A 23,947-nucleotide genomic window follows, 5' to 3' on the forward strand; every position below is an offset into this window, starting at 1 on the left:
AGCTTTGCTGTCAATTTCATCCATGTAAATTATGAGGGCACACAATTCAAATTCCACGTGGTACGAGAGCCCCCGTAAAGCCCCTGCAAAAATTCAATACCGAACACACTTAGTTAGACAGTCCGAGGATTCATGCTGGTTCTCTACTACACACCTCTAGTTGGTTCTCTACTACACACCTCTAGGTGGTTCTCTACTACACACCTCTAGTTGGTTCTCTACTACACACCTCTAGTTGGTTCTCTCCTACACACCTCTAGTTGGTTCTCTACTACACACCTCTAGTTGGTTCTCTGCAATGTTCCTCAAACAAGGTGAGTAGCACCTCTGCTTCAGTTTCATTCTTGTTAACTCAGAAATGCAATATACAACATGAATTTAAAAACATACACAATATTTAAATTAAAGGGGCATTTCCATTCCATGTCCAATTCCTCAATTTACAATTCCTGGTTGGTCATCATGACCATTCAAGCTTAGATCACGGATAAAGACTAAGGGCTCAATTCAATCCATATTGTGGAAGTATCGCGAAAGATACACATTAAAATTTAAAGGCAATGTACCCGCGTTCACAGAGACCGCATTCACTATAAATGCTGCATATGTCGGCTCATACAAAAATTACCTTTACATTTGAATGCAGACCGTCCGTGATACTTCCGCAATATGGATTGAATCCAGCCCTTAATTGGGACCTGAAACATGGTTTTGTCTGTCTGACAGGTACGGGAACCACCGTTCAACTGGAAAACCAACAAAATCCAGCCTCTCAGCTGTGGTTGTATTCCTCCCTGGTGCTTGGCATCATGTTGGGACCCTCCAGTTCGATGACCTGCTCCTTGGTGTCTTGACGGTTTCTGCCTCTTGTGGAGCTCCAGGATCTGGAGTATGTGGGCTCCAAGACGGGGGACCCCTTGGCGCCTCTTGCCCCCTGTGGGGCTGCCCACGTTGGACTGCGCTCCTCAGAAGAGCTGGGCCTGACGTTGACACAGCCCCAAGCGGCTCAGCAGAATCAAGACGTCCCCGTGGAAGGCTCGCGTCAGGATACCGTACAGGAAGGGGTTGGCACATGAGTTCAATGGGTAAAATAGCACCAGCAGCACCTGGAAGAGATAGACAGATAAAAAGATGAGTCAATAAATGAGGATGATGATGAGCAGATTTATTAAGTTGATGATGAAGATGAGAGGATTGATGATGATGATGATGATGATGAGAGAATGGATGGATGATGATGGATGACGCTGATGGTAAAGAGAGGATGGATGATGATGATGATAAGATGGATGGATGATGATAGGATGGATGGATGATGATAGGATGGATGGATGATGATAGGATAGATAATGATGAGAGGATGGATGGATGATGATAGGATGGATGGATGATGATAGGATGGATGGATGATGATAGGATGGATGATGATGAGAGGATGGATGGATGATGATAGGATAGATAATGATGAGAGGATGGATGGATGATGATAGGATGGATGATGATGAGAGGATGGATGGATGATGATAGGATGGATGGATGATGAGAGGATGAATAAATGGATTAAAAAAAGGAGTGATGTGGAGGACCTTGGAGTCGGTGACGGTGATGAGTGGGTGGTGCAGCGCAGCAGACAGGCCATAGAAGGAAATGGGTGCCAGACACAGGAAATTGGTGAAGATAAGCACGGCCATGCGTTTGGCCATGCTGGCGTCCCCTCGGCTCGACGGGTGCTGTGGGTTGTGCACCATGCAGTAGATGTGTACGTAGCACACGCTCACCAACAAGAATGCGAGCACGTTCAGCATTAGCAGGGTGACAACGTAGACCATGGCCGCGGTTGAGTCTGTGTCCATGGGCAAGCAAATGCTAACCCTCTGGTAGCTGCTAACACCAGCTAGCGGTAGCACAGCTAACACCAGGCACATCAGCCATCCGGCTAGCATTAGCACCACTATGTGGCGTAGTCGCACTTTCCTCTCGGGCCTCATGGCGAAGGTGATGGCGTGCCAGCGCTGGAGAGTAATGGCAGTCAGCGTGTAGACCGACAGCTCGCTGGCGAACACTGTGAACACCCCAGCCAGTTGGCATCCGGCACCAGTCTGCCAGTCGATGGCATAGTGGTGGTACTGGGAGCGCGTGTAGAGGTCCACAGACGCGATGAGCAAGAGGTACACGCCCATGAAGAGATCTGCCATGGCCAGGTTGCACAGGAGGAAGCGGGTGATGGTCAGTTTGTAGTGGCTGGTCAGCAGGATGAACAGGACCAAGAGGTTAGCCAGAACGGCAAGCAAACTAACCAGCCAAACAGACACCCGCAGGAAGCCCAGGCTCATCACGTCCTCACAGGGGTTGAAGGCATCGGGCAGAGGGGTGCAGGGGACACCCTGGTCTTCTCTGTCGTCATCGCACAGGGTGTAGTCAAAGCCTTCGTCTGGGCCCTCCGTAGGGAATACTATGTAGAAGCACTCACCGGAGGGGGGACAGCTGTAGTTATCGTAGTAGTATTGGTAGTCGTAGGGGAAGGGGCTGCTGCTGGTGGGATGATGGTGCTGGGGGTCTCGGGGGGAGAGGTTGCTGCTGGTGGGATGAAGGTGCTGGGGGTCTCGATGGGAGGGGCTGATTCTGGTGGAATGATGGTGCTGGGGGTCTCGGGGGGAGGGGCTGCTTCTGGTGGGATGGAGGTGCTGGGGGTCTCGGTGGGAGGGGCTGCTTCTGGTGGGATGGAGGTGCTGGGGGTCTCGGGGGGAGGGGTTGCTGCAGGTGGGATGAGGGTGCTGGGGGTGCTGCCCCTCGTAGGCCTCAGAGGGGGATCCAGAGGGCCTAGTTGATCGCTGTCGTCTTGTAGATCTGGTCAGGTTGCAAATGACGGACTCCACGTGTCTAGAAGATGAAATATCTACATGAGCATGGTCCCATACAATGAGGTTAATAAGTTAAATCAGTATAGAATCGTTCCACCTCAAAAAGCACAAGAAGGAAGTTTCCGACACCCATCAGATTTGTGGTGGAAGATTACAAAATTAGTCATGCTAACCCGTTTTTTACTACATAAAGAATTGTCTCTTGTTATACAATACCAGTCAAAAGTTTGGAGACGCCTACTCATTCAAGGGTTTTTCTTAATTTGTACTATTTTCTACATTGTAGAATTATAGTGAATACATCAAAACTATGAAATAAGGCATATGGAATCATGTAGTAACAAAAAAAGATGAAACAAATCAAAATATATTTTAGATTTTAGATTCTTCAAGGTAGCCACCCTTTGCCTTGATGACAGCTTTGCATACTTTTGGCATTCTCTCAACACGAGAGCCACCAAATCTGGCAGGAAATGAGCTGGCAACCAAAGGGATGCTGGTATCAAATCCTAGCTGTAATTGCTTACTGTTGTTCCCTTGAGCAAGGCATGTAACCCCCCCCACAACAAAGCTGCCTGAGTGTCCAGTGTGGCAGCCCCCTGCACCTCTCCAAAAACCAGTCTACAGTTGATGTCGGAAGTTTACATACACTTAGGTTGGAGTCAGTAAAACTCATTTTTCAACCACTCCACAAATTTCATGTTAACAAACTACAGTTTTGGCAAATTGGTTAGGACATCCAATTTGTGCATGACACAAGTCATTTTTCCAACAATTATTTAAAGACAGACTTTATCACTTATAATTCACTGTATCATAATTCCAGTGCGTCAGAAGTTTACATACACTAAGTTGACTGTGCCTTTAAACAGCTTGGAAAAATCAAGAAAATGATGTCATGGCTTTAGAAGCTTCTGATAGGCTAATTGACATAATTTGAATCAATTGGAGGTGTACCTGTGGACGTATTACCTTCAAACTCAGTGCCTCTTTGCTTGACATCGTGGGAAAATCTAAATAAACCAGCCAGGACCTCAGAAAGTCTGGTTCATCCTTGGGAGCAATTTCCAAATGCCTGAAGGTACCACGTTCATCTGTACAAACAATAGTACGCACGTATAAACACCATGGGACCACACAGCCGTCATACCGCTCAGGAAGGAGACGCGTTCTGTCTCCGAGAGATGAATGTATTTTGGTGCGAAAAGTGCAAATCAATACCAGAACAACAGCAAAGGACCTTGTGAAGATGCTGGAGAAAACAGATACAAAAGTATCTATATCCACAGTAAAACGAGTCCTATATCGACATAACCTGAAAGGCCGCTCAGCATGGAAGAAGCCACTGCTCCAAGACTACGGTTTGCAACTGCACATGGGGACAAAGATTGTACTTTTTGGAAAAATGTCCTCTGGTCTGATGAAACAGAAACAGAACTGATTGGCCATAATGATCATCGTTATGTTTGGAGGAAAAAGGGGGAGGCTTGCATGCCGAAGAACACCATCCCAACTCTGAAGCACAGGGTGGCAGCATCATGTTGTGGGGGTGCTTTGCTGCAGAAGGGACTGGTGCACTACACAAAATAGATGTCATCATGAGGACGGAAAATGATGTGGATATATTGAAGCAACATCTCAAGACATCAGTCAGGAAGTTTAAGCTTGGTCGCAAATGGGTCTTCCAAATGGACAATGACCACAAGCATACTTCAAAAGATGTGGCAAAATGGCTTAAGGACAACAATGTCAAGGTTTTGGAGTGGCCATCACAAAGCCCTGACCTCAATCCTATAGAAGATTGTGGGCAGAACTGAAAAAGCGTGTGCAAGCAAGGAGGCCTACAAACCTGACTCAGTTACACCAGCTCTGTCAGGAGGAATGGGCCAAAACTCACCCAACTTATTGTGGCAAGCTTGTGGAAGACTACCCAAAACATTTGACCCAAGTTAAACAATTTAAAGGAAACGTTACCAAATACTAATTGAGTGTATGTAAACTTCTGACCCACTGGGAATGTGATGAAAGCAATAAAAGCTGAAATAAATCATTCTCTATGACATTTCACATTCTTAAAAAAAAAAAGTGGTGATCCTAACTGACCTAAGACAGGGAATTTTTACTAGGACTAAATGTCAGGAATTGTCAAAAACTGAGGTTAAATGTATAGGTGTATGTAAACTTCCGACTTCAACTGTATAATCGATTACTAGAGATTTGATGAAGTAATGATGGAGCTAAATGATTAATAATGTACTAACTTGCGCACGCAGACATAGACGTACATCGGGTGGGAAAATAATAAATACAAGTTTTCTGAGTTGGTCCTCTTTATGGATCATTTGATAAGAGATAAAGTTAACGCTTTAGATGATTGTCTAAATTCTTATGGGATTATTTTCTGTCCAGGTATTACATTTAGAGAAAACTGCCCTTAAAGCCTAAAGAAAAGATGATCTGCTTTTATTACAAGGTGCAAGATCTGGATTTGAGTCAATGGATGTTGATTTAATTTGTTTGACTGCTAATCTATTCCTTTTGCGCATGTGAGAATCTCTGCGGGTAAACGCTTGGACCTTTAATTAAGGCTATTTTTCAGGGAATTGTGTCGTTATTATGTGCCTGACGTTACGACTACAGACAATTGTAAATTGGGTTATTTGCAGGATTTCTTCGTCATTTCAATAGCATTGGGTCTATGGTACTTAATACAATCTGGGTTAAAGATTGTAATTCAACTATTGGTATGTTTTTCTTGGATACATGCGGCCGCCAGTGTTTGATTAAGATATAAACTGAACGTTTTAACAACTTGTTTAGTTCAAATTGAAAGATTCATTTATTCAACATAAATAGCGAGACAATTTCGATTTTGTCCCACTCCTCTTTGCAGATCTTCTCCAAGTCATTAAGGTTTCGAGGCTGATGTTTGGCAACTCGAAACCTTCAGCTCCCTCCACAGATTTTCTATGGGATTAAGGTCTGGAGACTGGCTAGGCCACTCCAGGACCTTAATGTGCTTCTTCTTGAGCCACTCCTTTGTTGCCTTGGCCGTGTGTTTTGGGTCATTCTCATGCTGGAATACCCATCCACAACCCATTTTCAATGCCCTGGCTGAGGGAAGGAGGTTCTCACCCAAGATTTGACGGTACATGGCCCCGTCCATCGTCCCTTTGATGCGGTGAAGTTGTCCTGTCCCCTTAGCAGAAAAACCCCCCCAAAGCATAATGTTTACACCTCCATGTTTGATGGTGGGGATGGTGTTCTTGGGGTCATAGGCAGCATTCCTCCTCCTCCAAACACGGCGAGTTGAGTTGAGGCCAAAGAGCTCCATTTTGGTCTCATCTGACCACAACACTTTCACCAGTTGTCCTCTGAATCATTCAGATGTTCATTGGCAAACTTCAAACGAGCATGTACATGTGCTTTCTTGAGCAGGGGGACCTTGCGGGCACTGCAGGATTTCAGTCCTTCACGGCTTAGAGTGTTAACAATTGTGTTCTTGGTGACTATGGTCCCAGCTGCCTTGAGATCATTGACAAGATCCTTCCGTGTAGTTCTGGGCTGATTCCTCACCGTTCTCATGATCATTGCAACTCCACGAGGTGAGATCTTGCATGGAGCCCCAGGCCGAGGGAGATTGACAGTTCTTTCTGTTTCTTCCATTTGCGAATAATCGCACCAAATGTTGTCACCTTCTCACCAAGCTGCTTGGCGATGGTCTTGTAGCCCATTCCAGCCTTGTGTAGGTCTACAATCTTGTCCCTGACATCCTTGGAGAGCTCTTTGGTCTTGGCCATGGTGGAGAGTTTGGAATCTGATTGATTGATTGCTTCTGTGGACAGGTGTCTTTTATACAGGTAACAAACTGAGATTAGGAGCTCCCAGCTCATTACCTGTATAAAAGACACCTGGGAGCCAGAAATCTTTCTGATTGAGAGGGGTCAAATACTTATTTCCCTCATTAAAATGCAAATCAATTTATAACATTTTTGACATGCGTTTTTCTGGATTTTTTGTTGTTATTCTGTCTCTCACTGTTCAAATAAACCTACCATTAAAATTATAGACTGATCTTTTCTTTGTCAGTGGGCAAACATACAAAATCAGCAGGGGATCCAATACTTTTTTCCCTCACTGTACATGGTCTGCTGGAATAACATATTGAGAATGGTGTTGTATTTACATAACTGAATCAAAGAAGAGACAGTTACCTAAATCTAATGAATTCTAATAATGGGGGAGAGGTTATTGCGATAGAGTTATGCCTACCGAAATGTGTTTGTTTTATTTTTATGGATTGACTGATGTATTTTATATATTTGGCGCATTACATGTTATTTTTAAAGTCTTGGACATTTCATAAGTGTGAATTAGTGGTTAGTGATCATTGGGAGCAATTGATGTAAACTTAACGAGTGCTGACAGAATGTGAATGGTGATATGTTATTAGTGGGGTTTTTAATAGCGCTCTAATGATGTGATATTTTAGTAATTTGAAAAGCTGAGGTTTCAATACAAGGTTAAATGATGAGTAGAGGGATTGAGCCTTGAGATTGTACAAAAGATTACCTGCGGTTGAAAGCGAGCAGGCAGTGGGACATTTGAACTAGATGTATGAGAAACATTCTTTGACAGTTGCTGATTATTGTTGCTTGGTTTTATAGTTTAGGTAACACCAGTGAATTTGAGCAGGAAGTTAATGTATTCTAACATTATAATATGTTTCCATTACGTGAAACAATTTCCTGTCATTATAGATTGGATTGACTTTGAGTTTATTTGTATTTGTACAGGGACAGTGCACATTAGTCACAGTTGTGTGTGTCTGATGGCAGGTTATTCCAGACATGGGAACTTCTCACAGAGAAAGCATATTGACTAAAGGTGCTTTTCCTTAAGGGGACTATACAGTCACATCTCATGGCAGACCTTGTGGACCTGCTTCCCATAGGTTTGGGTTTTCTGTTTAACAAAAGTACTGGGAGGAGGGGGAGCCAGGCCATTTAGGATCTTGAATACAAGACATGCGTCAGTGTACTTTCCAATTCAGGAGTTCATGCTTTCTGAGAATGTAACAGTGATGATGGCTACTGGGCTTCCTATCGAGCCCTTTGAGAGCCTGTTTGCAGACAGACTGAAAGAGTTTCAATGTTGTACCGCAAGCTTGGGCACAACTAGTCCAGCAGTATGTTAAGTGGGGGAGTATCATAGATTTGAAGTACAGTTTTGCTACCTCTGTAGTCAAACAATTTCGTATTTATTGGAAATTAGCTAGGTTGAATTTGGTTATTTGAGTTACATTTTTCATCTGCTTTTTAAAAGAGAGGTTGGAATCAAGTATGATGCCAAGGTACTTAAAATCAGATACCACCTGGAGCTTCTCCCCTGACACATAGACATCTGGCTCAGTGGCATCACTTGTCCTCTTTGTGAGAAACATGCAAACTGTTTTTTTTTACATTGAGATGCAAACATGAGTCCATGAGAGCCACTTTGGAACCTGGACCATTACATTAGTGAGTTATTGTGCAGCTTGTTTTTTGCTCTTTGCATGCACATATGTCACTGTATCATCTGCATACATTTGAACTTCAGACCCAGTACAGACAGAATGCAGATCATTAATGTACAGGCTGAACAGTATTGACCCTTGGGGCATGCCCACATCATCGCTAAGAGTGGGCAACAGTTAGTTTTTATTAAATGCCTGGGTGTCACGTCCTGGCCAGTATAAGGGTTAATTGGTATTGTAGTTTGGTCAGGACGTGGCAGAGGGTATTTGTTTTATGTGGTTAGGGGTGGTGTTTTTCTAAAAAGGGCATTTGATTTAAGTATTCCGGGGTTTTTGGGCACTGTTCCTTGTTTACGTATTTCTATGTTGATCTAGTTAGTTGTATGTCTATGTTTGGTTAATTGGGGTGGACTTCCAATTGAAGGCAGCTGTGTGGTGTTGCCTTTGATTGGAAGTCCAATATTAGTTGGGTGTGTTTGTCTGTTTAATTGTGGGAGATTGTTCTGTGTATAGCATCAAGCCTTACAGGACTGGTTATTGTCGGTGTGTTTCTTTTGTATACGTGTTTATTTTGGGTTTTCCTTCTTTCCATATAATAAAGAAGATGAGTTTACACATACCTGCGGCATTTTGGTCCTCCTTAACCAACGACAACCGTGACACTGGGAACAAATATCACTGATTCCTTACGCTCAGAAATGTACTGTATTTGCGACAGAAAAAAATTAAGTATTACATTTAGTAACTGTACCAGGATAATGTTATATGGTTACGGAAAAGAGAGACCAGTCTTATAATATAATATGGGAGTGAATTGTTAGACTCGGTGGCGAGATACATGTTGCCGTGTCTAAGGGTAGAACATGCTAAATTAAGCGCGCATAAACATTGAGGTAGACTAAAACAAACGATTTAATGATTTGAGGGAGTTCAGTGGATTTATCATTATTATCCGGTTTTGTTTGTCGTTGAAACTTTTGGGTTGCTGAATCGGTGTAGTAGAGGGAATGCTAACAAAATGTTTTGTGTTTTTTTCTGGGAAAATGGGGGTTTCATTGTCTCTCTTTGAAATGTTTCCCGGGGCTATGGTCTTGGAGAGAGCAGGGAGTGAGATTGAGGCCGAAACTACCAAATGAAATAAGGCCTAGCCATTTTTGTGTGTTTTTACCTTAAGGTTTGCAAATACCCACACACAACACACTTGTTATGACTATTTGTTGGTGTTTTTAAAATACTATGTTTGATTTACTGTGTGTTCTATTTCCTTTGGGTTTAGTGAGTTTCCATTTGTCTTAGTGCCAAGGTATCTTAAAGGGGCACACACAGAAATGTTTTTTGTTTTCTGAATTTTAATTAAACACGTGAATTCTTTTCATAAAGAAACGTACTAGAAACCTGGGATACGAGATATATGAAATGTATGTCTTTGAAGGGTTTGTATGACCTCTGACCTCTGTCCTGACTTTCCAGTGTGGTTTGATCACCCTCATTGGAAAGCCATTTGGATAATGAATTTAAGGTCATTTGTAATGTTAATAATTATGATGAAGTTTATAGTTCTTAGCCATATTTGTGATTTGGACCAATGTGAAGAAGGATAGGGCGTTGCCTTTGACTAAGGGCCTTAAGTCTATTTTCCTATGACCGTATTGGTACAATTATTTTTCTTTATGGAGTTCTTAAGGGTAGTGATTTTAATTTGATTTTGTTATTTTAAATTATGTTGTTTTATTTTCTGACCAGTAGTAGTGTTTTTTTTTATACATTTCTCACATGGGGAGTTATGTGTCAAAATGGGGGAGGGAACTGTCCTCTGAGGTTTTGGATTGAAGTTTACACGCCTTGAGTGATATATAGGAGTGTATTGAGTGATATGTGAAGAAGAGTATTTTTGTGTTGTTTGTTCTGTTCTGTTTTGATACAAATCTCACCAGATTAGGTCTGCTGGATTGTTGGGATTTCTCCAGTTGGGTTATAGGTCTAACTTCCTGATCCTGTGGCTCTGCGATGAAGTTGACAGTGTGATGGGGAGTATAAGCCAATTTGCAAAAATACATTTTATAGAATGTGTTGTTATTCTCTTTGACACATGTTTAGACATTGGTATTAAGAATAATTGGTAAAAGTAATTATCATATAGTTAATGCTTGTCTGGATTTCCTGAATCAAAATGTAACTGAACTGAACAGTTTTTCTGATCTGTCCTCTCAAGGTTATCATGAAAGGTGACGTCAGTCAGTGTGTTAATGCATGTAAGAGATAATTGGACCGAAAAGTGTGTGTTCCTCAAAAACCCCTCTAACGGGCTGAAGAAAAGCGACAAAGGCGTTCAATACGGCCCTGTCCGCACCACTTCTACCAAGAGACCTGAGTCCTCAGCCAGCAACCAGTGTACAGCATCCGATCGGAGCTATCAATTGCTTTTCTCTCATGTCTTTTCTCTCAGGAGTGTGACAGAAGTCCACGTGGATTGGGCATGGGGAGAAATCTGTTCCAAACGTCTCTTATGTTGCTGGTATACTGGTTGATGAATGGACAAAACATAATGGGTGGTGGCGGCCCAGGTGAGACATTGAAATTGGGACATTATCATGGGCCATCCACTTTGAACTGTAAAGCTATCAGAAGAAGACAATGAAGATGCCAGAAGAGTGAGTGCCTGAAGGGGAGATATCAGGTTGATTGTAGAGTTCTACACACTACATACAATTATAGTCATTTAGATTAAGAATGCATTAAGATATGATCTGTATTATAATCGTGATAAGAAAGTTAATAGTAGAATTATAGAATAATTATACTGGATGCTAATATAAATGTACATTCTGCCAATGTTGATGTGTGTTAAATTGAGGGTTTTTGACTTTGAGTGATAGGACCAATTTGAATCACTGAGCAATGTCATTCTAAATATGGGTTGGATAATGAATTGGGTTTTTGATTATGATTTGGAAATTGAATGATTTTTAAAACTGAAGGATTGATTTGAGTTTAGTATGATAACCTGTTAGGGACAGGTATAGAGTGGCGCGAATTACAAATACCTCAAAAATGCAAAAACTTCAATTTTTCAAACATATGACTATTTTTCACCATTTTAAAGACAAGACTCTCCTTTATCTAACCACATCGTCCGATTTCAAAAAGGCTTTACAACGAAAGCAAAACATTAGATTATGTCAGGAGAGTACCCAGACAGAAATAATCACACACCCATTTTTCAAGCTAGCATATATGTCACAAAAACCAAAACCCCAGCTAAATGCAGCACTAACCTTTGATGATCTTCATTAGATGACACTCCTAGGACATTATGTTATACAATACATGCATGTTTTGTTCAATCAAGTTCATATTTATATCAAAAACCAGCTTTTTACATTAGCATGTTTTGTTCAGAACTAGCATACCCACCGAAAACTTCAGGTGAATTTACTAAATTACTCCCGATAAACGTTGACAAAAAACATAACAATTATTTTAAGAATTATAGATACAGAACTCCTTTATGCAATCGCGGTGTCCGATTTTAAAATAGCTTTTCGGTGAAAGCACATTTAGCAATATTCTGAGTAGATAGCCCGGCCATCACGGCTAGCTATTTTGACACCCACCAAGTTTGGCACTCACCAAACTCAGATTTACTATAAGAAAAATTGGATTACCTTTGCTGTTCTTCGTCAGAATGCACTCCCAGGACTTCAACACCCAATGTTGTTTTGGTTCCAAATAATCCATAGTTATATCCAAATAGCTCCGTTTTGTTCGTGCGTTCAGGTAACTATCCGAAGGGTGACGCGCCGGCGCGTTTTGTGACACAAAATTTCAAAATATTCCATTACCGTACTTCAAAGCATGTCAAACGCTGTTTAAAATCAATTTTTATGCAATTTTTCTCGTAAAATAGCGATAATATTCCAACCGGGAGACATTGTATCCGTTCAAACACTGAAAGAAGAAAATGGAGTCGTCACATGCACGCGCGCACCAGTGCCATTGTCCTCAGAAGTACCACTCTCCAAAACCCCTACTGTTTTTCGCCCAGAGACTGCAGAGTTATCATTCAACATTCTGGCACCTTCTGAGAGCCAATGAAAGCCTTAGAAAATGTCACGTTACAGCAGAGATCCTGTATTTTCGATAAAGAGGCTACAGAAGGCCAAGAAATGGTCAGACAGGGCACTTCCCATATAGAATCTTCTCAGGTTTTGGCCTGCCATATGAGTTCTGTTATACTCACAGACACCATTCAAACAGTTTTAGAAACTTTAGGGTGTTTTCTATCCAAATCTACTAATTATATGCATATTCTAGTTTCTGGGCAGGAGTAATAACCAGATTAAATCAGGTACGTTTTTTATCCGGCCGTGAAAATACTGCCCCCTATCCCTAACAGGTTTTAATAACTATTATGAGTGAAGCAATTCATGTATTATGGATTGATTGTTTTGATTGTTGTTAAGAATTAAATATGTAATATGTTATTAATTAAACACTATTCTCAGCATTCCCTGGTGAATGGAGAGGGTGAACTCTGATCCGGAGAGTGAAACTGATCCTAATCTATTTCGTCTATAGGCATTGCCATATAAGTAGTGGAATCATGATGCTTATCTTGGGTCATGTTCATTAGGCACCAACGGAATACATTTTACTTAAACCAGGAGTCACTACCTGGATTTGTCCAACAAGATATGCTAATTTTGGTTTCCGGGATAGAAATAGTTATTTCCACCATACCATGCTGATCCATTGGAGTGTGATAGATAACTAAAGCTTATTTTATTAAACTCCATTGTTGCATGCACTGCATTAAATATGTGCTTTTCACTGTCTATGAAGATATAGCTTTGAATCTCATAAACTGTATGCATCTTTAGTGTTTCTTCATGGGTTCGTGCAGGTGACTGTGTATCATAACCTCCCCAGACAAATTGGTAGAGTGCTTAGAATAAGTGTTGGAGGTTGAAATGGGAGACAATGCTAAGTTTCTTGGGAGGAGGCTAAGCCAGTGCTATAGCAGCTGGTCATGTGCAGGAACCCATACAATGAGTTATTGCTTTTATGCTTCTTGGTTAATGTAGAATGTATGCATTTTCTACATGTGAATGAATGTTCTTAAATCTCGAAATGTTCTTTTAAGTTGAGAGGACTCTCAAAACGGGGGAATGTGAAAGCAAAATTGCAAGATTATGTTAAAAATACTTTTATTGCATCAAATGGTTGTTTTATTGCAACAGAATAAGGGGTTGTTAGAACGCTCATCTGTGTGTGTTCTACTGAGGATGGGCCTCTGGGAGATTTACCATGTCTTTGGGGATACCGCATTCTGGTGCATGAGTTAATGTTTCTGTTCTATACAGTAATCAGGGAGAGATGGCTCCAGTATGGAGTTGGGGGGGAAGACACTGGTCTCTACACAATGAGTTCTCATCTTTTTTACAGCAGATTCTGTCTGCTGTGAATTATAAGTATCTTTCATACAAATCTTAACCTTGTGACCCATTCCATACATCTGTTGTTGTGTCATGTAAACTGAAGGAGGATGGACTTTGCTATAAAATGCTGTGGCTCAAACCAGCTGGTTGAGTTCTCAGTGATCACCTCCAGGTGTGATTACCGACTAGCTGGTTGAGTTCTCAGTGATCACCTCCAGGGGTGATTACCGACCAGCTGGTTGAGTTCTCAGTGATCACCTCCAGGTGTGATTACCGACCAGCTGGTTGAGTTCTCAGTGATCACCTCCAGGGGTGATTACCGACCAGCAGGTTGAGTTCTCAGTGATCACCTCCAGGGGTGATTACCGACCAGCTGGATGAGTTCTCAGTGATCACCTCCAGGTGTGATTACCGACCAGCTGGTTGAGTTCTCAGTGATCACCTCCAGGGGTGATTACCGACCAGCTGGTTGAGTTCTCAGTGATCACCTCCAGGGGTGATTACCGACCAGCTGGTTGAGTTCTCAGTGATCACCTCCAGGGGTGATTACCGACCAGCTGGTTGAGTTCTCAGTGATCACCTCCAGGGGTGATTACCGACCAGCTGGTTGAGTTCTCAGTGATCACCTCCAGGGGTGATTACCGACCAGCTGGTGGAGTTCTCAGTGATCACCTCCAGGTGTGATTACCGATCAGCTGGTTGAGTTCTCAGTGATCACCTCCAGGTGTGATTACCGACCAGCTGGTTGAGTTCTCAGTGATCACCTCCAGGAGTGATTAAGGACCAGCTCCATTACTGCGCTAATTAAATAATACAGTTTGATTGTTTTGAAGAAATGTTAAAAGTCAATTTTTCTTGATTACAATAATTCCACCACAAATGACTCCTCATTCTTAATGTATAGGAAAAGAGGAGAGGTATATGGATATGGAGAGGCTGGCTCTATAGTAGTCAATGAGCTGGATACATGTTGCTTGATGACACCTTCCTGCATAATGTAAGGTCGGGATAAATAATTCATCCATGGACACTGGGACTTAATGTTTAATTAGAGCAGGGCTGCCCAACCCTTTTCCTGGAGAGCTATTGTCACTTAGTTTTGCTGTTCCAAACCTTATCTAGCACACCTTTCTAACATTCTAATGTTTAACTGGTTGATAAACTGAATCAGGTTAGTTATTACTGATGCTGGATTGAAAATCTACAGGAGTGCAGCTCTCCAGGAAACAGGGTTGGGAAATCCTCATTTAAAGCAACTAACAAAATATGATATCCACACATCCACTGATTTCAAAGGTCAAATAATATGTACGGCAAAAATATAAAAGAGGACTTTTATACACTTTTTCACACATGCTCCCATGTGTGTTTTACTAAAAAACTGTTTTGTAACGTTTAAACCACACTTGACAGCATCTGTAGATCGTAGTGAGTTATTTTAAGAGTTATTTTGTTCTCCCTATTCTGAGTACCCAATTCAGCATCCCCCAACACACACACACACACACACACACACACACACACACACACACACACACACACACACACACACACACACACACACACACACACACACACGTGTACACAGACACACACACACACACACACACAGACACATGCACACACACACGTGTACACACAGACACGTGCACACACACACATGTACACACATCGGTGAAAGAAGCGGTAAACAGGAGCGTGGGAAACTGGTCTGTTGTATAAAAGTTATTTATTTCTTACCCTCTCCTCCTCTTCACTTTGCTCAGTCCACAGCAGTGACTGGGGTAGGTGAGCTCAGCACTCTGCAGATGCTGGAAGGCCCTCAGGGGGGGTAGTTTCTTGAGGGCCCAAGTGTTTTTAGCTTTCAGTTTCTGAACAGCCTCCAGACCCATTGTGGGTAAGGAGTTCACTCTCGATTCGGAAACGTCTCTGGGGGGAACAGAAGAGGGGAGCGGAATTCACTTTCTATTCTCAGCTCACAACAAAACCCAACAACAATGATGTGTTTTGGTTGTTTCCAGTTTGAATGTGAAATCTCCTGTGTTTTCCTGCACTTCATTTTTTATTGTTGTACATTTTACCCCTTTTTGTTCCCCAATTGCGTGACATCCAATTGGTAGTTACAGTCTTGTCCCATCGCTGCAACTCCCATACAGACTTGGGAGAGGCGAAGGTCGAGAGCCTTGCATCCTCAGAAACATGACCTTGACATGCCGCACTGCTTCTTGACACACTGCTTGCTTAACCCGGAAGCCAGCCGCACCAATTTGTAGGAAGAAACACCGTACAACTGGCAACCGAAGTCAGCGTGCACTGTGTCCGGCTGCCAAAAGGAGTCGCTAGAGCACGATGGGACAAGGACATCCCAGCCAGTCAAACCCTCCCCTAACCGAGACGACGCTGGGCCGAATGTGTGACGCCTCATGGGTCTCCCTGTCACGGCCACCTGCAACACAGCCCGGGATTAAAAACCAGATCTGTGGTGACAAGTCTAGCACTGCGATGCAGTGCCTTAGACCGCTGCGCCACTTGGGAGGCCACTTCCTGCACTTTTGAATGGAAAACTTTTCAGACAAAGTTGAATAAAAAGGCTCCTGAAAGGGATTAGGGGACTTTGGCACAGTTGCATGGCTTGATGTCTTTCCAACATCTTTCCGATTTCTTAAAACCTCTACGGGATCGGTGTCCCCCCTGCGGGACGGTTGAGCTAACGTAGGCAAATGTGATTAGCATGAGGTTGTAAGTAACAAAACAAATTCCCAGGACATAGACATATCTGATATGGACAGAAAGCATAAATTCTTGTTACTCTAACTGCACTGTCCAATGTACAGTAGCTATTACAATGAAAAAACACCATGCTACTGTTTGAGGAGAGGGCACAATTATGAACTTGAAAATGTATTAATCAACCAATTAGGCATATTTGGGCAGTCTCGATACAACATTTTGAACAGATATGCAATGGTTCATTGGATCAGTCTAAAACGTTGCACATACACTGCTGCCATCTAGTGGCCAAAATAAAAATGACGCCTGGGCTGGAATAATACATTATTGCATTTCTCTTGCATTTAAAAGATGATGGTACCAGATCTAATGTGTTATATTCTCCTACATTAATTTCACATTTCCACAAACTTCAAAGTGTTTCCTTTCAAATGGTATCAAGAATATGCATATTCTTGCTTCAGGTCATTTTAGGCGAAAATTGAAAAAAATGGTCGGATCCTTAAGAGGTCAAGAGTAAAAGCCTTTCACTCACAGAAGAGTTGGCCCGCTGATCACGCCAGAAAATGTCCTCTCGTCCAACCGCACCAGATCCACATTCCTATAGAGGTACCTAAATAGAAAAGATGGACAGAACGTGAAAGAGAGGAGAAGAGTGTAGAATGGAAGAAAGGGTTATTAATGTAATGGAGAGAAGAACAGCTTCTGCTAAGCTAATACTGCTAAGCTAATACTGCTAAGTTAGCACACTGATGCCGGCTTCACAAAGACAGTGAGAGTAAACAGTTGTGTCACACTTTACTTAAAGCCTGCAGTTATAATAATTTATAACCCCTGCCATTATAATGCTTTATAACTCCTGCAGTTATAATGCTTTATAACCCCTGCTGTTATAATTCTTTATAACCCCTGCCATGATAATGCTTTATAACCCCTGTCATGATAATGCTTTATAACCCCTGCCTTTAAACCAATAGTTTTATTTCTGCCAGTAAGAGTTTCTGTCAGTAAAATACTCAGGCAAATTGTCTAAAGAGATCTCCAGATAGTCTTTTTCATATCCCCCCCCCCCCCTCCCCTTCCGCAAATCACATTGTCACTACTCACCTCTTCACCATGCTAGCTGTTGTGTGCTGAGCGTTCTGGCACAATAATAGTTGCCATGCATCACCCAGGTGGGTGCCACACATTGGTGGTGGATGAGGTGAGATTCCCCGTTACTATTTAAAGTACAGTTGGTTGAAAGGCGCTATATGCATCCATTAGTATTACTACTATTACTACATACACTTCCTCCAGTCTGGTTCCATTGAAGGCGTAGGGTTGGATGTCCGTCAGACCGTTGCTGTTCAGCATCCTGCCAAACAACACAGCAGCTAATGGGGATCCATAATAAATACAAATACAAATACAGGTGTTGACTAGAGTTACAGCATCGTCTTTCATCTTCCTAGTTTCTTCTGTTACATACACAGCCATCTGGCCAGAGAGATATACTGTAGCTAGGTTGCACTGACCTGTTAAACCCTGACATGATGTAATAGTAATTCTCTGAGAGAACATTTGTGATACCACCTACTAGGACAGAGCTGTTGAGTTGGTATGTTAACGACCAGAGGAAATGGATCATCAAATAGGCCAAGCTCCAATCATACACATAGTATGTACAGCAGACTCAAAACCAGATTAAACAATCCACAGTTCACTTACAGGGTGATTTCATTCTCTGAGATCCCATTGAATGAGTTGGCAGGAATTTCTCTGATGAAGAGGTTATCCACAATTTCCCTGAGATAGAGAGAGAAAGAGAGAGAGAGATAGAGAGGGAGAGAGAGAGAGAGAGAGAGAGAGAGAAAGAGAGAGATAGAGAGAGAGAGAAAGAGAGAGAGAGAGAGAGAGAGAGAAGAGAGAGAGAGAGAGAGAGAGAGAGAGAGAGAGAGAGAGAAATGACGAATGACATACAATCAATGTCTGTTGGTGAATGTCTGTTCTGATTATTATCTACCAGTCCCAATGGCCAATCTTTATTGAGCTAGTAATGCAACAATGTTATTGATGCAATGACTGGAAACATTGTTTTAAATCACTGGCTCAACTACAGATTCTATTCTTTCACAAAGAGGAAATTCCATGGTGGACGGTGAACAGAGGGGGGATAGAGCTTGGAATTAGAATAGTAGAATGGTCATCAACCTACTTATGACGGGATAAATGTGGCGGCAGGTAGCCTAGCCCCAAGCCGACTAGGTAAAAAATCTCTCCTGTAAGTCGCTCTGGATAAGAACATCCGCTAAATGACTAAAGTGTAAATAAAGGTCAGCCATTTTGGTCAACCATGGTTTTTTCAAATGCACTCTGTTTGTTAGCTAGCTTGCCAGACAGTTTTAGGATCATAACATTTTGCACGTCGGAAAAGAGTAGGCTACCTTCGCTTCAATTAGCTCAATTAGCTGTATAAACTATATTTATATTATATGACAATATTAAGTTGACAATAATTATATTATACCACTTCTGATACATCACTTTTATTCTCCTGCATAGTAAAATCAGGATTATGCCTCTACTGCCATTCATTCCAACTTGACCTGTTTGGATTTCTCCCTGACCAATATGAGGGTTTATGACATAGCCCCTCTAGTAATTTAATAGGATCTCTACGGGATAGAGATACTCCTGGGTCTCAGCACCACGGCCTTTATTTTACCTGTCTACAATTGGCTTAAGTGGCTGGAGTAGCAAGACATTAAGACATCGGGTCTAGAGGTTGACACAATGGGAGTAAAAATAGAATTCTTGTAAAAAAAAAAATCCCGTATGGTCATGATCCCGCAACAGGTCTATACTTTCTTGTCCGTCCAGATAAAAATCACTCCCATCCCATCAGAAATAACTTTCTCTGTAGCTGCTCCTCTGTCCCCGCTCTGCGTGCAGAATCAAGAACCAAGACTGTTCTCAGAGCAGATCTGGTTGTAGCTAGATACATTAAGTTCAAGTGGCGTCGTGGACAATTTTGACATTTTAGCTAGCCCTAACCCTTTTCTTAACCTTAACCTAATGATCCTAACCTGCTGCGTATGTTCTCCTAACCTGCTAGCAAGATGCTAATCAAAACCGGCAGACCCTGACAGAATAGTGAGTAACCATAGCAACTGCTCTGTTTGGCTGCTGCTCACTAATCACAAGACAGTAGCCTGCCCTGCACACACAGCTGATAACAAACACATTACCAGATTTTGGCAATGAAGGCAGCCCTCTTATACTTACTCAGTCAGATGAACTCATGATATGGACATGTGCAATTGTCTCCGAGTGCATTTCGAAGGAACAATTAGGCTTGACCGGCAACGTTGTTGGTATTAGAACAGCTAGCTACGGCGCTTCAGGGCGCTGTTACTTGATTAAACCGCTGCTGCGTACTCGGTTCCTTCATGCCAAAGACAACTGTAATACATTTTGTTAAAACATTACTCTTTCTTTGAAATGTCTTTAATGTTAGTGATGGGTCCTTGGCTGCAACAAGACGCTGCAACATTCACTGACGTAAATTAGTGACCGGCTATAACTTGAGTGAGGAGCGAGAGTGAGCCGAAGGAAGGGGAGGGGGGAAATTACCATTATTTTTTTTTTTCGATTTGTATTAAATCCACTATATTAGGCCTACACAGTTAATTTGTTTAAAAAAAATGCTCCACACATGACATACAGTATTTCTACACCCCCCCATACAGTATTTCTACACCCCCATACAGTATTTCTACACCCCCATACAGTATTTCTACATCCCCCCATACAGTATTTCTACATCCCCCCATACAGTATTTCTACAACCCCCCATACAGTATTTCTACACCCCCATACAGTATTTCTACATCCCCCCATACAGTATTTCTATATCCCCCCATACAGTATTTCTACACCCCCATACAGTATTTCTACATCCCCCCATACAGTATTTCTACATCCCCCGCATACAGTATTTCTACACCCCATACAGTATTTCTACATCCCCCCATACAGTATTTCTACACCCCATACAGTATTTCTACATCCCCCCCATACAGTATTTCTACACCCCATACAGTATTTCTACATCCCCCCATACAGTATTTCAACACCCCCATACAGTATTTCTATATCCCCCCCATACAGTATTTCTACACCCCCATACAGTATTTCTACATCCCCCCCATACAGTATTTCTACATCCCCCCATACAGTATTTCTACACCCCCCCATACAGTATTTCTACACCCCCATACAGTATTTCTACATCCTCCCATACAGTATTTCTACATCCCCCCATACAGTATTTCGACACCCCCCATACAGTATTTCTACACCCCCATACAGTATTTATACACCCCCATACAGTATTTATACATCCCCCCATACAGTATTTCTACACCCCATACAGTATTTCTACACCCCATACAGTATTTCTACATCCCCCATACAGTATTTCTACACCCCCATACAGTATTTCTACATCCCCCATACAGTATTTCTACATCCCCCCATACAGTATTTCTACATCCCCCCCATACAGTATTTCTACACCCCATACAGTATTTCTACATCCCCCCCATACAGTATTTCTACACCCCATGCAGTATTTCTACATCCCCCCATACAGTATTTCTACATCCCCCCATACAGTATTTCTACATCCCCCCATACAGTATTTCTACACCCCATACAGTATTTCTACATCCCCCCACACAGTATTTCTACACCCCCATACAGTATTTCTACAACCCCCATACAGTATTTCGACCCCCCCCCCTCAGTTTATAACTATTCCTGTACTGCCCATTACTGTGGACTGATGATCCTGCCATCTCCTATCCCGATCTTGAATCTAAAACTTCACACGGATGGGGACCATACTGTTAGGTGATGGGGACTATACTGTTAGGTGATGGGGACCATAATGTTAGGTGATGGGGACCATACTGTTAGGTGATGGGGACTATACTGTTAGGTGATGGGGACTATACTGTTAGGTGATGGGGACTATGCTGTTAGGTGATGGGGACCTTAATGTTAGGTGATGGGGACTATACTGTTAGGTGATGGGGACTATACTGTTAGGTGATGGGGACCATACTGTTAGGTGATGGGGACCATACTGTTAGGTGATGGGGACCATACTGTTAGGTGATGGGGACCATAATGTTAGGTGATGGGGACCATACTGTTAGGTGATGGGGACTATACTGTTAGGTGATGGGGACTATGCTGTAAGGTGATGGGGACCATACTGTTAGGTGATGGGGACTATACTGTTAGGTGATGGGGACTATACTGTTAGGTGATGGGGACCATACTGTTAGGTGATGGGGACCATACTGTTAGGTGATGGGGACTATGCTGTTAGGTGATGGGGACCTTAATGTTAGGTGATGGGGACTATATTGTTAGGTGATGGGGACTATACTGTTAGGTGATGGGGACTATACTGTTAGGTGATGGGGACCATACTGTTAGGTGATGGGGACCATACTATTAGGTGATGGGGACCATAATGTTAGGTGATGGGGACCATACTGTTAGGTGATGGGGACTAAGCTGTTAGGTGATGGGGACTATGCTGTAAGGTGATGGGGACCATACTGTTAGGTGATGGGGACCATACTGTTAGGTGATGGGGACCATACTGTTCGGTGATGGGGACCATAATGTTAGATGATGGGGACTATACAGTTAGATGATGGGGACCATACTGTTAGGTGATGGTGACCATACTGTTAGGTGATGGGGACTATACTGTTAGGTGATGGGGACCATACTGTTAGGTGATGGGGACCATAATGTTAGGTGATGGGGACCATAATGTTAGGTGATGGGGACCATACTGTTAGGTGATGGGGACCATACTGTTAGGTGATGGGGACCATACTGTTAGGTGATGGGGACTATACTGTTAGGTGATGGGGACCATATTGTTAGGTGATGGGGACCATAATGTTAGTTATGGGGACTATACTGTTAGGTGATGGGGACTATGCTGTTAGGTGATGGGGACCATAATGTTAGGTGATGGGGACCATACTGTTAGGTGATGGGGACCATACTGTTAGGTGATGGGGACTATGCTGTTAGGTGATGGGGACCATACTGTTAGGTGATGGGGACTATACTGTTAGGTGATGGGGACTATACTGTTAGGTGATGGGGACCATATTGTTAGGTGATGGGGACCATAATGTTAGTTATGGGGACTATACTGTTAGGTGATGGGGACTATGCTGTTAGGTGATGGGGACCATAATGTTAGGTGATGGGGACCATAATGTTAGTGATGGGGACTATACTGTTAGGTGATGGGGACCATACTGTTAGGTGATGGGGACTATGCTGTTAGGTGATGGGGACCATACTGTTAGGTGATGGGGACCATACTGTTAGGTGATGGGGACCATATTGTTAGGTGATGGGGACCATACTGTTATGTGATGGGGACCATACTGTTAGGTGATGGAGACTAAGCTGTTAGTGATGGGGACCATACTGTTAGGTGATGGTGACCATACTGTTAGGTGATGGGGACTAAGCTGTTAGTGATGGGGACCATACTGTTAGGTGATGGGGACCATACTGTTAGGTGATGGGGACCATACTGTTAGATGATGGGGACCATACTGTTAGATGATGGGGACCATACTGTTAGGTGATGGGGACCATAATGTTAGGTGATGGGGACCGCACTGTTAGGTGATGGGGACCGTACTGTTAGGTGATGGGGACCATACTGTTAGTAATGGGGACTATAGTCTAATAATAACAAGATGATACCTTTTATTGATAATTCATTTCCTATAAATAACCCTTTCTTCTGATCCCCATCATTTGTCTCATCGCAGAACTCTACCTATCTCTGTCTGCATGCGGTTCACACACACACCACACACACACACACACACACCACACACACACACAGACACACACACACACACACACACACACACACACACACACACACACACACACACACACACACACACACACACACAGAGAGAGACAGATAGACAGACAGCCATTCACATTAAGGGAAAAAACAGCGCACAAAGGCTGGGCAATTAAATGTCCATTTGGGCAGTTTTTCTCAATGGAGAAGATTATGTGTTGATATTTTTCCCTTTCATTTCTTATGTTAGCAAGGACAGAACATTTGAGTCATGTTCTACTGAAAGCGTGGTGGTGGTGGTGGTGATGGGGGTGGTGGTGATGATGGGGATGGTGTTGATGGGGGTGATGGCAGTGATGATGGGGGTGGTGGTGGTGGTGATGATGGGGTGGTGGTGGGGATGATGGGGTGGTTTTGATGGGGGTGACGGCGGTGATGATGGGGGTGGTGGTGGTGATGATGGGGATGATGGGGATGGTGGTGGTGATGATGG

General features: G+C 42.7%; 1 protein-coding gene across 1 annotated transcript in view; it reads right to left on the reverse strand.

Annotated features, from left to right (window-relative positions):
- Nucleotides 1–377: 377 nt before the first annotated feature.
- The window catches only part of LOC106575145 (thyrotropin receptor), a 36,704-nt gene continuing 13,134 nt past the window's right edge, over nucleotides 378–23,947 (reverse strand). The window contains exons 6-11 of the mRNA XM_045723680.1: nucleotides 18,255–18,332; nucleotides 17,833–17,901; nucleotides 17,080–17,157; nucleotides 15,555–15,743; nucleotides 1,587–2,880; nucleotides 378–1,106 (exon numbers count right to left, since the gene is read on the reverse strand). Coding sequence (XP_045579636.1) covers nucleotides 966–1,106; nucleotides 1,587–2,880; nucleotides 15,555–15,743; nucleotides 17,080–17,157; nucleotides 17,833–17,901; nucleotides 18,255–18,332 — 1,849 coding nt within the window. The 3' untranslated portion in view covers nucleotides 378–965. The remainder of the gene's footprint in view (nucleotides 1,107–1,586; nucleotides 2,881–15,554; nucleotides 15,744–17,079; nucleotides 17,158–17,832; nucleotides 17,902–18,254; nucleotides 18,333–23,947) is intronic.

This window comes from Salmo salar, chromosome ssa09 (genome assembly GCF_905237065.1).
Source record: "Salmo salar chromosome ssa09, Ssal_v3.1, whole genome shotgun sequence".
NCBI lineage: Eukaryota > Metazoa > Chordata > Actinopteri > Salmoniformes > Salmonidae > Salmo > Salmo salar.